Raw genomic sequence first — 15,242 nt, 5'->3', positions numbered from 1 at the left:
AATGAATAACTACTGAAAGTTAATGTAAATAAATTAACCCAATGTTTAAATGGGTCTAGCTTTTCAATAATCTGTGAGTATTCCATGGAAAAGACTCTAAAGCCAAAAATCTGGATTCCAGATTTTTTTCAACACTTATAGCTATAAAACTCGACAAATCATTAAATTACTCTCATTAAATTACTCTGAGTTTCAATGTTTTGGGTTTTTGTTATTAGATGAAAATAATTAATGGAACTCTCCTGCTTCATCCACAGAGTTCTATAAGCCAGAGAAATCATGTAAATAAAAATTATCTATATGCCTTGATTGGTATTAATGTGTAATACTATCATTCTTATGATGACCATACTGTTATTTTCCATTATTTTGTAAGAAAAGAATCATGAGCAGATTTTTGAAATGCCAATCATTTTCCAAAGCTGTTTACCTAATACTGATCTTTTTTTAAAAAAAGAGAGTGAAGCTTAAAAATTTATTTTAAATAAAATAAAATATAATAGAAAAGAAAATGAAGTTAACATAGCAAGACTTTTCTTTTTGGTCCCACCTAATTTGTTCTTTTTGAAGTGGTCACAAATCATCTACTTAAAAAATCGTTCTCAAATTTTTCTGGGATCAATATAAACCTCACTATTTGGTTTACAAAAATCTTTCTTTAATTAGAAAGTTAAAACAGATTTGCTTCTCAAGATTGATGGCATTTTTCCCCTGCTTCTTGATTTTTTTTAAGAATACTGATTTTACTTAAAGAAAATAGAGAGAGCATCAGACTTAACTGTTGTCATTCAGAAATCAACTTCACAGCTTGGTGGAGCAGGCTAAGGAGTTGGGGGTCATCTCTATATCTCTATTCTCCTATCTATAAAATTAACATAAAAGTATCCTACCTCTTACTGTTGTAGTAAGAACTAAATGCAATAATGCATGTGACAGAAGGCCTATAAATTATAAAACTTTATGCATAAATGTTAGTAACATGACTCAGAACTCTGAGGTAATAATAGCAAAACCTATCATTTGTTGATGTACTCTGTACTCTCCTTATTAAACTCTATGCTCTCTTAATGTTACAGCAATCCAATATGTATTATTATCCCTATTTTACAGATGAGGAAGCTGAGGATCAGAGGGGTTAAGTACTGCCCAAAGTCACATAGCTAATAAGCAGTGGAGCAAATTCAATCCCAGGTCTGTCTAACCCCCAAGCTCTATCTATCCTTCACCCATGCCCCAAATTCTAGTCCAAACCACCAATTTACCCCCAAAGTCTTGAGTTCATTTAATAAGAGCCTGTCCTGAAAAGATCTCTTCTGCTATGAGCTTCCACCAAACCTTTATGTTGTTGTCTGTTCTAAATTTTCCAATATGAAAACTGTTCTAGGTTGTGGGGAAGAGAAAAACCATACAGCTAATGGTTCTGATGTCTCTTACTTATCTGCTAACACTGTTCCCTCTCCTGAAAAACGCCGACCTCTTCTTCCCTACTCTTTTTTGTGTGAGCATTTTCTGTATTTCATGCTTTTCAAAAGGCACAATTACTTTTGCTTTTAGTACTAGCTGAGAAAATGCCCAGTTTGATTAAAAAGACTTGAATTGGAAAAAAAAAAAAAAAAAGACTTGAATTGGTTAGCCATTCAATGAATTGAATAGATACTCTGGCCAAGTATATTTTCTGCATAGAATTATTTACTTAATGATTCATTAAAATTCTTACCTGTACAGATTTTTCCTTTTTTTTTTTTATTGTTCCATTTTTAAATTGAATCAATGCTTACACTGATAGGTATTATCAATTTGTCATGTACTCTTACAAAATCAATGCTTTCACCAGGAAGTGTTTTGGATTCTGAAACTGAATCATCAAAAATTATCAAGGGCAGTAACAGTACTTTCTGAATTTGCTGCTAAATAATGCTTATGAAATGCTTATTTTTGAGAGTTTATTACATTTTAAATTATCTCAACTGTGGTAATTGTGAAACTTTGACAGCTTAATGATTAGCAGAGTAGACAGGGCCCATGTTGAATGCTGCTTTGCCTTAGTGACCAAATATCCCTATGGATCCCACAAAACCATCAATGTTAGTTACATCAATGACACTTTTTTTTTAATTTTTTAAATTTATTTATGATAGTCACAGAGGGAGAGAGAGAGAGAGGCAGAGACATGGGCAGAGGGAGAAGCAGGCTCCATGCACCGGGAGCCCGACGTGGGACTCGATCCGGGGTCTCCAGGATCGCGCCCTGGGCCAAAGGCAGGCACTAAACTGCTGCGCCACCCAGGGATCCCCACATCAATGACACTTTAAAAGAACTCACAGTTACATTATACTGTCATTTGAAAATTTAAATAAATTGCCCTATTCACCCAAGGTATGTATGACATGTGGCCTTTTGAGTTAAATCAATTTTAAAAATGTTTTATTTTGATCTCAATATTACTCTTTGTAACTTGATTCCAAGAATATTTTTGCATCTACCTTAAAACATATTTTTGCATCTAACTTAAAACCTTCTGCAACCTTCATTTTCTCAGAATTTCTGTATTTTCTATTTTAAAAGTCCCTTTGAACTTATATAATAATTATAGAATCAGTTGCTTTTAAATGTCATGAACATCTTGATCCAAATGAAAATTCATACTTAGGTGATGATAACCATTCTCTGAGGAAAAGTCCTTGGCAAAATATCCTTGGGAAAAGAACAAGGCTAGAAACTAACAGTCACTTAATTTTAATATATAGAAAGGGTTGCCTTGTTTTCTTAGACTATAGTTGAATGTGATTTTTTTTTTAAAAAAGTAGACACTGTGGAAAAAATATGAAAGGACTCATTTGCTGCTGTTTTGAAGAAAATGTAATCCTTCCTTAGCACCAGCTAAAACCCTTACCCTAAAGTGGCTTTTCAGTAATGTCTTGTGTGCCAGAAAAATTCCCTTTCTCTTTACAGAAATCTAACAGGTTGAGGACTAATTATAAGATATTTTTTGACAATCAAATAGCAGATTTTTATATAACTTTTCCTTGTATTTTTAGTGCCTCAAAATTAGTGATTGAAAAAAAAAATGATCTCAGGAAATGATTTGGGAGCTAATGTGAGGTCCCTAGACTAAAAACTAATTAATCATCATCATCATCATCATCATCATCATCATCATCTAACATTTCTATACTTTCCCTTACCCCATTAGCTTTCTATGTCATATAATTAATTAAGAGATTAAAGTTAATTCAGGTCTATGGCCATACCACCCTGAATGTGCCTGATCTCATCTAAAGTTAATTCAGATTAGTTCCATTAGAAGAACTTTAAAAAGACTTTGAGATAGGGGCACCTGGGTGGCCCAGTGGGTTTAAGCATCTGATTTTTGGCTTAGGTCATAATCTCAGGATGGTGAGATTGAGCCCCACATAGAGCTGCATGTTGAGCGTGGAGCCTACTTAAGATTTTCTCTTTCCCTCTACCCCTACCCCTTCTCAAAAAAAAAAAAAAAAAAAAAAAAGCACTTTAAGTGGTGAAATCTTAGTTTTAAAAGTACTGATTTAGAGTCAAATGTATTTCAGATGTTAAATATGAAGCTGATTAGGGTAAGACTTTTGAGTCGACAGTAGAAATACTGAATTGGTCCTATTTTATTTCAGGTAATGTTTTATTTCATAGGAACATTGTTTAACTCGAAAACCATTATAATATCTCTTTTATTATGCACTGACAAAACTTTTACTCTCGTCAAGGTATCAGATACACACCGGACTTCAACATTCTATCATAAGACCTACCCAACCCAACTGCTTACCTCTGGACAATGCAACCCTACCTCAGAAGCTAAAGGAGGTTGGATATTCAACACATATGGTTGGAAAATGGCACTTGGGTTTTTATAGAAAAGAATGTATGCCCACCAAGAGAGGATTTGATACATTTTTTGGTTCCCTCTTGGGAAGTGGTGATTACTATACACACTACAAATGTGACAGTCCTGGGATGTGTGGCTACGATTTGTATGAAAATGACAATGCTGCCTGGGACTATGACAATGGCATATACTCCACACAGATGTACACTCAAAGAGTTCAGCAAATCTTAGCTTCCCATGACCCCAGAAAGCCTATATTTTTATATATTGCCTACCAAGCTGTTCACTCACCGCTGCAAGCCCCTGGCAGGTATTTTGAACACTACAGATCCATTATCAACATAAACAGGCGGAGGTATGCAGCCATGCTTTCCTGCTTAGATGAAGCAATCAACAATGTGACTCTGGCTCTGAAGACATATGGTTTCTACAACAATAGCATCATCATATACTCTTCAGATAATGGCGGCCAGCCCACAGCAGGAGGAAGTAACTGGCCTCTCAGAGGTAGCAAAGGAACGTACTGGGAAGGAGGCATTCGGGCTGTTGGCTTTGTGCATAGTCCACTTCTGAAAAACAAGGGAACGGTGTGTAAGGAGCTGGTGCACATCACTGACTGGTACCCCACTCTGATTTCACTGGCTGAAGGACAAATTGATGAGGACATCCAACTGGATGGCTATGATGTCTGGGAAACCATAAGTGAGGGCCTTCGTTCACCCCGGGTGGATATTTTGCACAACATTGACCCCATTTATACCAAGGCGAAAAATGGCTCCTGGGCAGCCGGCTATGGGATCTGGAACACCGCCATCCAGTCAGCCATCAGGGTGCAGCACTGGAAACTGCTTACAGGAAACCCTGGCTACAGTGACTGGGTTCCCCCTCAGTCTTTCAGCAACCTGGGACCCAACCGGTGGCACAACGAGCGAATTACCTTGTCGACTGGCAAAAGCGTCTGGCTCTTCAACATCACAGCTGACCCATATGAGAGAGTGGACCTATCTCACAGGTATCCTGGAATCGTGAAGCAGCTCCTGCGGAGGCTCTCCCAGTTCAACAAAACCGCAGTGCCTGTCAGGTACCCCCCCAAAGACCCCAGAAGTAACCCTCGGCTCAATGGAGGAGTCTGGGGACCATGGTATAAGGAGGAATACAAGAAAAAGAAGCCAAGCAAAAGTAAGGCTGAGAAAAAGCAGAAGAAAAGTAAGACAAAGAAGAAACAGCAGAAAGCAGGTTCATCTCCAAATTGCCGTGCAGGTGTTTGCCATTACCGTGGATAAGGGCAATCTTTTTCCTGTCTGCTTAAACTTAAATCAGTCTGTGTCTTTTAGCTGTTTTCTAGGTAAACCAGCAAATTCGGCTTAATAAGATCACTGCCATAAGCACTGGAGCTATTTTCATGCTGTACCAGTCCCAAGACTCCTGCCACCTGGTCGCCACATGGAAAGCAGTTCTGTTCAGTGCCAAAGGTGCTACCCTCGCAAGCCACACTCGGAGGAGAATGGAGATGTTGGATTCTTTTGCTCCTTTATAAAAGTGTTCATGAAGGAGTCCAGTGCTTCAGTCAATTGACCAAACACTTGCTTAAAACTGCAGCCAATGAACATGTTAACTTGATGCAAGTTACAGGGTAGCAGGACTACAACTACCTGTGATAAAGGACAGTCAAAGGTTGCGTCACCTCAAAAGGCCTTGAAAAATATTTTTTTCTTAGTGAATTATTGTATCTTTATTTTATGACACTTGTTTTTTTTTTTAATTAATCCCATGTCACGTATCATTTCCTTTCCTGTGAAAATAAGCTGTTTTCTCCCATGTAAACAGCAAGCACCTCATTTTATCACCCATGAGGGAATGGCAAATAAGAATGTTTAAGCACACTGCCAAAACGTGAATGTAACTGTTTTCTAAACACTTTAATAGAATGACATTTCAACATAAAATACATAATTTATTTTACAGAAAAAAATATTAACTATTTTGTTTTCATAAAAAGTTATACAAATGACTTTTAATTATTTTATTTTTATTTTCTATATACTGTTAGAAGTTTACTTCGTATCTTTAAGATTACCAAGCACTGTAATACTACAAATTACTGTAATACTGTGTGAATTCATAGAATATAAAAAGAAGGTTATTCAGAAGAAAATGATCATTGTTCAATTGTTATTTTTGAATGTAAAAAGATGAATATATTCCTTAAAAATTACTCAGAAATTCAGTGTTGTACAGGGGTGAGAGACGACTTTATTGTTTCTATCATAAACACTTTATTTATGACTTTATTATTAAAAATGACTTGTTTTACAGCACTTGCAAACTTAGTGTGGCTTTTATGATCTAATTTCTAGATATATTATTCATCTTAATAACAAAAAATCTTTTCAAATAGGCAATTGAAGGTATGATTTTCTAACAACCATAGTAAATAATATGGATTTTGCAAATAAGAGATGTTTCCATTTGGCTATTTCATAGAGAAAAATGTTCTTTTGTTAGTATGTAACATTTATAATGATCCTACTCTTACACAAAGTGGACATGGTGGGGATATGATTTTAAGTTTTTGATTAATGACTGTAACTTTCTCAAAGAAAATAAATTATCCCACAGTCTTCTATCTGGAAATGGCTTCGCAGATGTTCGCTATTTGTAAGAATACCTGCCACCAGCACATGTGCTAGGTAGGCTGTGATTTAAGAGAAATCTGTCTTGCAGGGTGCCTGGGTGGCTCAGCTGGTTAAGCGGTTGCCTTTGGGTTAGGTCATAATCCTGAGGTCCTGGGATTGAGCCCCGCTGCTCAGCAGGGAGTCTGCTTCTCCCTCTCCCTCTGCCCTCCCCTTGCTCCTGTCATGTTCTCTCTCTCTCCCTCTCTCAAATTAAATATTTTTGAAAGTCTGTCTTGCCCTAAAGAAACTAAGTCTAAAAAAAAAAAAACAACTAAAGTCTAATATAATATTCATCTATAAATAATGAACAAAAATATTTTCAAAATGTCTGCAATTCACTAGGTATTTCAAGATGTCTGGGAAGGAAAATACTGTACACTTGACTTTCATGCCCTAATAATTAAAACTGTGTTAATACTGGGCATTTAATCTCAGGTGTCAGTTTAAGAGACTAAACTGGGTTTCTCATGCTGTATTTCTAGCTCTTTCAAGTGTAGACTGCAACTCTTTAAAACCTCTGATCCTTTTACTAGGAGAACAAAAGAAAGTCCTGGACTTAAAGTTTAAAACTAGTTTTGTCAGAAAATAATTTATGGATTTGGCTATGTGTCTTGGATGCAAAAGTATATAAAACAGTTTATTTGAATAAAAAAGCAACAAATAACAAGCAGCAAACTCTTATAGTGCCTTTCCAGTGAAAACATCCACCCCAGGTCTGTCAAGTCTACTAAAGGAGTTGCTTCATCTATATTTATATAGTCTCACCTCACTTTTCAAAATAATTGAGTTAATGTTACAGTTTTCTTGACCAGGCCCTTTTTGAAAATCTTAAGAATAGAGAAAACACTGTGCCTCTGACAGCTGAATAAGTATACAGTTAATACATTTTAGCATTTGATATTCCAAAGCATATGAATTTGGCATCAGGATTAGCCTCTTAAGCATTTTATTTATAGGGTTCTTAAGCACTCAAATTATGAATTTGTCAGTAGCCATCAGAATATGTGTTGGCAGAAAGAAGCTGGCTTGCCAAAAGAACCATGCAAAATTCTTATGTCATAAACCAATAAATTCATTGTTCCTTCTTAGCAAAAATTACTTATCAAAATTTACATGTTCATTCAACAAATATTTGTTAAATCCCCAAATCTGTCAGGTAAAATTCTAGGTGCTTGGGATGTAGCAGTGAACAAAATGAATAAAAATTCTCACCTTTGTGCAGGTTATCCTCTTGCCAAATTAGGCAGACAATAAATAATGAATGTAACTAATAAGCAAATTCTATGTGTAGTCCCCCACCTTAGCCACAATTTTGCTTTCCACGGCTTCACTTACTCCGAATAATTAGTCTACTGCAGTCCAGAAGTAGACGATCCTCCTTCTGTATCCTCAGATGAATCGTAGCCATCCCAATGCCTACGTCATTCACCGCACTTCACTTCATTGCTTTGGTATTTTTTCATCTCACATCATCACAAGAAGGCTGAGTTCTATACAATAAGATATTTGAGAGAGACCACATTCACACAACTTTTATTACAGTATATTGTTAATAATTTTTATTTTATTATTAGTTATGGCTGTTAATCTCTTACTGTGCTTAATTTATAAATTAAGCTTTATCATAGATATGTATGTATAGGAATAAAACATAGTATATATAGACTTAGATATTATCTGTGGTTTCAGGCATCCACTGGAGGTCTTGGGACTGCTGTATATACGTACTATATAAAGTAATATGAAAAGGAAAAAGTAGATCAGAATAAGGGGAGGATTCATTCAATGCCAAGTTTATCTACCCATTCATTCAACATTTGTGAAATGCCACATACAATGATATCCCCTAGTGTCCATTGACAAGTATCATCAAACAGAGTTCTTCAGGTCATGTACATTCTCCTGGGAGACATACATAAATCAAATAATCAAGCATCCTCATCTCCTCCTCTCCCTTCTTCCCTAAGTGATGTCTCTCCGTAGCACTTCTCATCCTTTAATATATTTCATACTTTACTTACATATTTTCTTTATTCCCTGACTCTTCCCTCTAGAGTATAAGCTTCTTAAAAATCATTTATGTCTGCTCTGTTTATACTTGCATCACCAGTATATAAGGCAATACCTGGCTCATAGTCAGCATTCAATATATATTTTTGAATGAATAAATACAGTTATCACATACATCCATATGTTCAGCTACATTTGCTTGAGTTTCCGATTTCCTTTTTTTTTGTTTGCTTTCCATTTCTTGTATCGGGATTTCACTGTTGAAAATAGAACTAATCATCTCTAATACCTTTCCTCATAATAATAGCAATAATGTGAAATGCAGACATTTCTAGCACTGTAAAAAGTAACTCTAATAATGTATAGTTATAAAAATAGAGTGTTAAAGCAAATCCCAAGCAAAGTCACACAAAATTGAGAGCAATTTTTATCTACGTTATTACCTAACAGGACAGAACACTATTATTCTAACACTACTTTGAATATTACAGATCCATTAGCTGAAATGAGAGTTTCCAGAAAGAAGAGGTGGGGCTTAAATTGTGAATAGTTGTCTTAGCAAGTTGTAAAAGGAAAAAACATAAATAGCAAATGTCTATGTCTTCATAGAATTTTGAAGCCACATGGATTAAACCTACTTTCCTTGAGTGATTACAAACCTCTCCAATTTGGCAGAACAAGAATTCTTCTTTAAAGATAGGTCTTTCTTAAGCTGGACTGTTAGGATTTCTATGAAGTCTGTTGATTTATTGGCTAGCTATGGCATTATTAAAAAGCCAGGACACCAAAATGTCCTTGCAAGTTAGGTAGAAAAACACATTACCTAACCTTCCATTTTATATCTGTGACTTGAAATTTCCTTTCTCCCAAATTTTTCTACAATCCTATGAAATTCTTGGTTCATTGGCTTATGCAATTTTGTGTAAAATTAATCCCAAAAACCATAAAGGAGGAAGAAAATAACATAAGCTCATTAGAAATGTCTACATAGTCACTCTTTGCAAAAATTCTCTAGCTGAAAATTTTAAGTGAGGACATCTTATAAATCAAAGAAATGTAAAATTTATCTTTCAGAATAAAAATCCAAAAACAATTTTTAAATGACCTATTAATTTCTCTGGAAACGATATTTTAAAGAATTAATGTTCCTTCAGCCTTGAGAGTTGTGAATGACTGGCAGATACTTTCAAAAGAACTTCTAAAGCCTAAACAACTATAAGAAAAAAAAATTTATAACTAAGATTAACAAAAACAAAACCTTGTTTTTGTTTTTGTTTTAAAAAAAACACCTTGGTTTTTATATAGCATCTGAAACTGTATTTTCTCATGTCACCATCATCAGAACTTCCAGAGGTTTTTTTATCAGCAAAAATGATAGCATAATTCATCAGCCATGGAGACGCATTCTAATACACATCCCACTAACATTTGTAGTTTTTCGTGATTGGAGTATCAATTCCCTCTAGCACCTGAGAAATAGAGAATTATAAGCATATAGCATCCACATTACTTTCTACTATACAATCACACTTAAGTCACCAATAAAATGTAGGGGTTCAGAGTATATCACCCCAAAATATGCTGCCTTGGTATATTCATTCCTTTTTTTAAATTTTTTTTTAATTTATTTATGATAGTCACACAGAGAGAGAGAGAGAGGCGGAGACACAGGCAGAGGGAGAGGGAGAAGCAGGCTCCATGCACCGGGAGCCCGACGTGGGATTCTATCCCGGGTCTCCAGGATCGCGCCCTGGGCCAAAGGCAGGCGCCAAACCGCTGCGCCACCCAGGGATCCCAGGTATATTCATTCCTTTGAGTGAGTTACAGTCACCTTAAAAATGGCAGATACAAGAACAGCCTTCCTTTTTCTTCTGGAAGGCAGGAAATAAAACTCTCATGTGAAAAGTGTCCTCTCTGTAAGGAGGAAGACATTCTTGTCACTAGACAAGGGGAGTGTGGGCTGAGAGAAGCCTGTACAAACTTGTTAATCTGATCCTCACCTCTCTAGTCACTTTTCCACAAGTAATTGTCCTGGCCCAGAACCCTTTGTCACATCCTCACAATTTACTACCCTTTGTCCAACCTGGTACATAGCATTCAACTCTAGCGACTTCTTTGTGTCTTCCTTTTCCACCGAAGATGCCCATGTACGTGTAAAAATAAAATATACAGTCTTTTTTATTAAGCCTGTCTTTTCTTCATGTTTTGCTCAAAGACCTAAGAGTTAACTTAGCCTTTCAAAAATTACAGTGACAACTGCCAAGATAAGCTATTATTTCCCAGCAGGGAGAAGTGGCTGTAGTGATGAAGCAGGTAAGTGGAGAGTTTTTTCCCTTCTTTGTTTCTTTGTCTCCAAGCCTATGTACTTCCTAGCATCTGGCCTATGGGTAGGCTGTTTCTTTCTGTCCTCTTACATTACAACCATGGCTCCACATTTTACATTTTCAGTGCTTTTATTATCCATTCCTGGGTCCCACACCACTTCCTGCCACAGAGCTAGGCACATAGACACCTGTGTCCAACAGATTATTGACATCTTAATTCATCCTCTCCTAAAATTCCCCAACATAAAGAGATGAGTGTGTAAAACTACCCTCACTGCCCCCACCCTGTGACAGGAGGTCCTGAGCCCCACACTGAAACCTTTAGCAGCAGAGATCATGGTAGAAGGGGAGTGGGGAATGGGGAATCAAAGTGTTTCCAAAGGAATAAGTGAGATACATCTCCCCTCAGGTTTGCACAGCTTCCCAGCTGCAATGCCCAAAGCCTTGCCTCAGTTTTGGTAACTAATTAACATGTTCTCCTCCTGTCTCCTCCTGTCAGGAGAGATCAATAAACAAAGTAATTTCTACTGTTTTGGACCTACTTAAAACCCATCTTTGGGAATTCTGGCTCTTTCTCATCTAGCCTGGAGGAGAAAGCAACAGAGACTTCTAATCTTGTCTACCTACCCACAGCTCAATTTGGGGAATTCCTGGACCTTTACTTCCCTGGCCTGGAAGACAGAACAGAAACCAAAAGCACCGTTCTGGGATGCTTGTTCCAGTCCTACCTCGCAGTCTTCAGCAGACCAAGGTCTTCCCATCCTTTCAACATGGCAGCTACTGGTTTCTGTTGACATCTCTTAGATCCTGTTAGCCTATGAGGTTCTCCTCAAACAGGATCCTATCCTCATTAACAAAATTGATACATTTTTACTATTTATATTTCTTCAGAAAGAAGAATTATCCTGAAAGAAAGTTATCCTGAAAGAAACCATGACTCACTGGAGTAGATATCAGTCATTGTTATTTACCGTGATGACGTTACCAACTTCCCAGAGGTGACCTAATAACTGCCACATGGTTAGGACTCCATGTCCAGGAATTGTACCACGGAAGAGGAACCCAGAGATTAGGAATTAGGGGTTTTATACTGGAACAGGATGCCTCTTCTTTTCTCCTCCCCTCCAGAGTGAAAAAGAGAAACCTTTGTTCCACAGTCTTTCACAATCCTTTGGAATGTAAATGATTTCTCTCAAGAAGAAAGGGGCAAGTCAGCACCATAGAATGTGAAGCATTTGGCTCTGGAAGAGGTAAGTTCTATTACCTTTTGAATGGGAGCAGATGATTCAAGGTCTATCTAATACCCTTTAACTTCCAATGCTTGTCCTTTAACCCAATTGCCAATAATGTTTCCTCAGAAGGCCCTAACCGTGCAGAACCATGAAAATACCTACTTCTTGACACAGTGGTGGCCTGTGTCACCCTGTGACTGTTGGAGGAGGATTGACAGCAAATAGGTAGGAGGGAATCATCTGGGGTGAGCAAAGTATTTTAAACTGAACTGTGAAGTCTTGGGATCAAAATGGCTAGCAGGTCTCCTGCTGCAACATCAGGCGGCTAGAGGGTATTAAGAAATGGTATTACAATGCTGCTGGGTTCAATAAACTGGATTTAATGCAAGATGATGCAGTGTATGAGAATGATGATGTGAAAGGCTATATGGCTTCCTGAGAACCTTCCTGAGAGCCACAGGATGTTTCACATTAAGAGAGCACCGGACCTGACCAGGAGGTAGCATATCTTGCCTAAGGAGTAGTGGACAAATATGAGGAAGGTAAATTCTACCTTGAACCCTACTTGACTGAAGTTATTCGGGAAAGAAAACAGAAGAATGGGCAAAGAAGTAATCACAGAGTTGAAATCTGTGGTTACAGCTGCCCTCAAATATTTTTAAGAAATTTGAGTAAATCGGAAATGTACAATTGAGAACTATTTGAGCTACAAATGTACTACTTAAATAAACGTCTATTGTAATTTTTTAAATTTAAATTTAAAAATATTTTAATAAAAAACTGAATTGTGAGGATGATTTGACAACTGCATAATATCCTAAATATCCTAAAAATCACTGAACTGTATGCCTGAAATAGGCAACTGAAGGGATCCCATGAAGGACTGCTTTTTTTTTTTGCTGTCTCTATCCTTGCTAGAACCTGCACCCTCACCTTACACATGCCTGAAATGTATATCCTCCTTGTAAAGATCAAGGAGTTACTGGTTTCTTTGGAGTCTTTCAACACAATAGATAACATTTAAGGAGTTAAATAGGTGAGGTCACTTTTCAAGATCACTGATTCCAGACACCTTGTTGCCAAGACTCCTTGCTTGAGAGCATAAATGACTTACAGAGGACACCTGAGCACTCATCCTTGTTTTGATCAATTGTTGGATACTTGGGAGGACCCGTTTACCAGATACCAAGCAAAGACAAGACGACAGACTCTCTCTTTTCTTTCCAGGTCTCCAGGATAATGTCTGTATCTGCATTCTCTCTATTTCTTCAGTAAACTTTGCTCTCACTTCCTCTTAGTTCCCATTAGATTTCTATCCTGCTAGAAGCTAAGAACCCTCTTGGCTGGTCCTATGGACCCCCTTCTGGGTCCTTGGACCTGACCTGCCTACATCACACTTACAATGGGCAAATTGTGTGGTATGTAAAATATTCCTCAATAAAGCAATTAATATAAGCCATAGATTGGGAGGATTATTTATAACAAATATGACTTAACAAAAGATAAGTTTCCAGAATATATAAATCAATAAGAAAATAAAGGTCCTTCACAAAAAGGACACACCCAAATGACAATAAATTTTTGAAAATGTGCTCAAAATCGTTAGGCATTAGAGAAATGAAAATGAAAGTCATAATGGTATACTATTACACGCCTACCAAAAAGGCTAAAATGAAAAAGAAAAAAATAAGTGTTGGCAGATATCTTGAACAACTGGGTGAAAGTGTTCATGAGAGTGTAAGTTGGTGCAAATGTGTTAGAAAAATCTTTAGTCTGTCAATGAAAGTTGAACATATGTATCCCTATGACCAAGAAACCTCACTCTTGGGTATATACCCAAGAGAAATGTTTATATATAGTCGCCAAAGTCATACAAAGGGATATAGCATAATCCATAGTATGTCAACACTGAAAAACACCCCAAATATCCATCAACAGTAGAATGAATAAATAAATTATGGTATAATGACAAAAAAAGCCCACTTTTGTTCTACTCTCACCAACACTTATGATGCCAGATATGGGAGATTTTACACACCAAACAATACCCCACTTCTTGGTAGACACAAACTAGAGATATCCTACAATTTAACTCAATTCTGATACAAACTGCCTGGAGTTAGCCCAGATTCCATAGGTTAAGACTGCCCTTCTGCCACTTCTGACTCCAATCAGAAGTCTAGGCTTCCCATACTCCTGACTGGTGGCAACCAATACATTGGAGATTCCCAGGACTCCCTCTTAGAGTTTGAGAATTTACTAGAAAAGCTCATAGAGCTCAGAAAAAATAGTTTGCTTACTAGATTACTGGTTTACTACAAAAGGAAACAATTCAGGAACAGACAGGCAGAAAAGATACAGAAAGTGTGGGAAGGGCACAAAGGTGGTGTGCTCTCTCCACATGCACCGTATCTCCAAACACCTTCATGAAGGTTCAGCATCTCAGAAACTCTCTGAATCTCTTAGGTTAGGATGTTTTTAATGTAGGCATTATTATATAAACATGGTGAATTAAACCATTGGCCGTTAGTGATTAACTAAACTCCAAGCCACTCATCTTGAAGAAACCCCACACCCCCGCCCCCGTGAGTGGGACCAGGCCTAACCCAGAGGCAGCCCATCCAGGCGCCTCCCATGAATTCAAGCAACAAAAACATTCTGTTTTTCCGAGATAAGAAAACTATCTCCCCCCTCACCCTGACTGGAAAAGTCCCTGAACATGGTCGTGTTGACCTTCAAAGAAATCAATCATGTCATAACCCGAATGCTATGCTACTCCCGCGGTTTTTTGCCTTTAAAAGATGCCTGTAATTGCTAATCGGGGCTCTGCCACCTCGGAGGCGGAGAGCCCGTTTGCGCAAACGTCCAATAAACCCTCTTGCTTGTTGCATCTGCCTGTCTGGGGTCTGAGTCTCTGGGGCGTCCACCGGGACACGTTGGCACCCGTGAGCCAGGGTCCAACAGTCTCTCCCTAGAGGTCAGGAGGGGCTGCTGAAAGTTTCACTAGTAATGTGGTTAGGTCCCCTGGCAACCAGTCCTTCTTTTTTTTTTTTTTTTTTTTTTTTAGATTTTATTTATTTATTCATGAGAGACAGAGAGAGAGAGAGAGAGAGAGGCAAAGACATAGGCAGAGGGAGAAGCA

At 37.5% G+C, this 15,242-nt stretch overlaps 1 protein-coding gene and 1 pseudogene across 1 annotated transcript in view; both read left to right on the top strand.

Annotated features, from left to right (window-relative positions):
- Nucleotides 1-10,729, top strand: part of ARSJ (arylsulfatase family member J) — a 79,582-nt gene extending 68,853 nt beyond the window's left edge. The window contains exon 2 of the mRNA XM_041758541.1: nt 3,738-10,729. Within this exon, the coding sequence (XP_041614475.1) occupies nt 3,738-5,142 (1,405 nt within the window). The 3' untranslated portion in view covers nt 5,143-10,729. The remainder of the gene's footprint in view (nt 1-3,737) is intronic.
- Nucleotides 10,730-11,862: 1,133 nt separating this feature from the next.
- Nucleotides 11,863-12,715, top strand: LOC121493046 (annotated as a pseudogene).
- The last annotated feature ends 2,527 nt before the right edge of the window (nt 12,716-15,242 follow it).

The sequence above is a fragment of the Vulpes lagopus genome, chromosome 6 (assembly GCF_018345385.1).
Source record: "Vulpes lagopus strain Blue_001 chromosome 6, ASM1834538v1, whole genome shotgun sequence".
Classification (NCBI taxonomy): Eukaryota; Metazoa; Chordata; class Mammalia; order Carnivora; family Canidae; genus Vulpes; species Vulpes lagopus.
The sequence above is the reverse complement of the archived record's forward strand: the minus strand, read 5'-3'. Positions and strand labels throughout refer to the sequence as shown.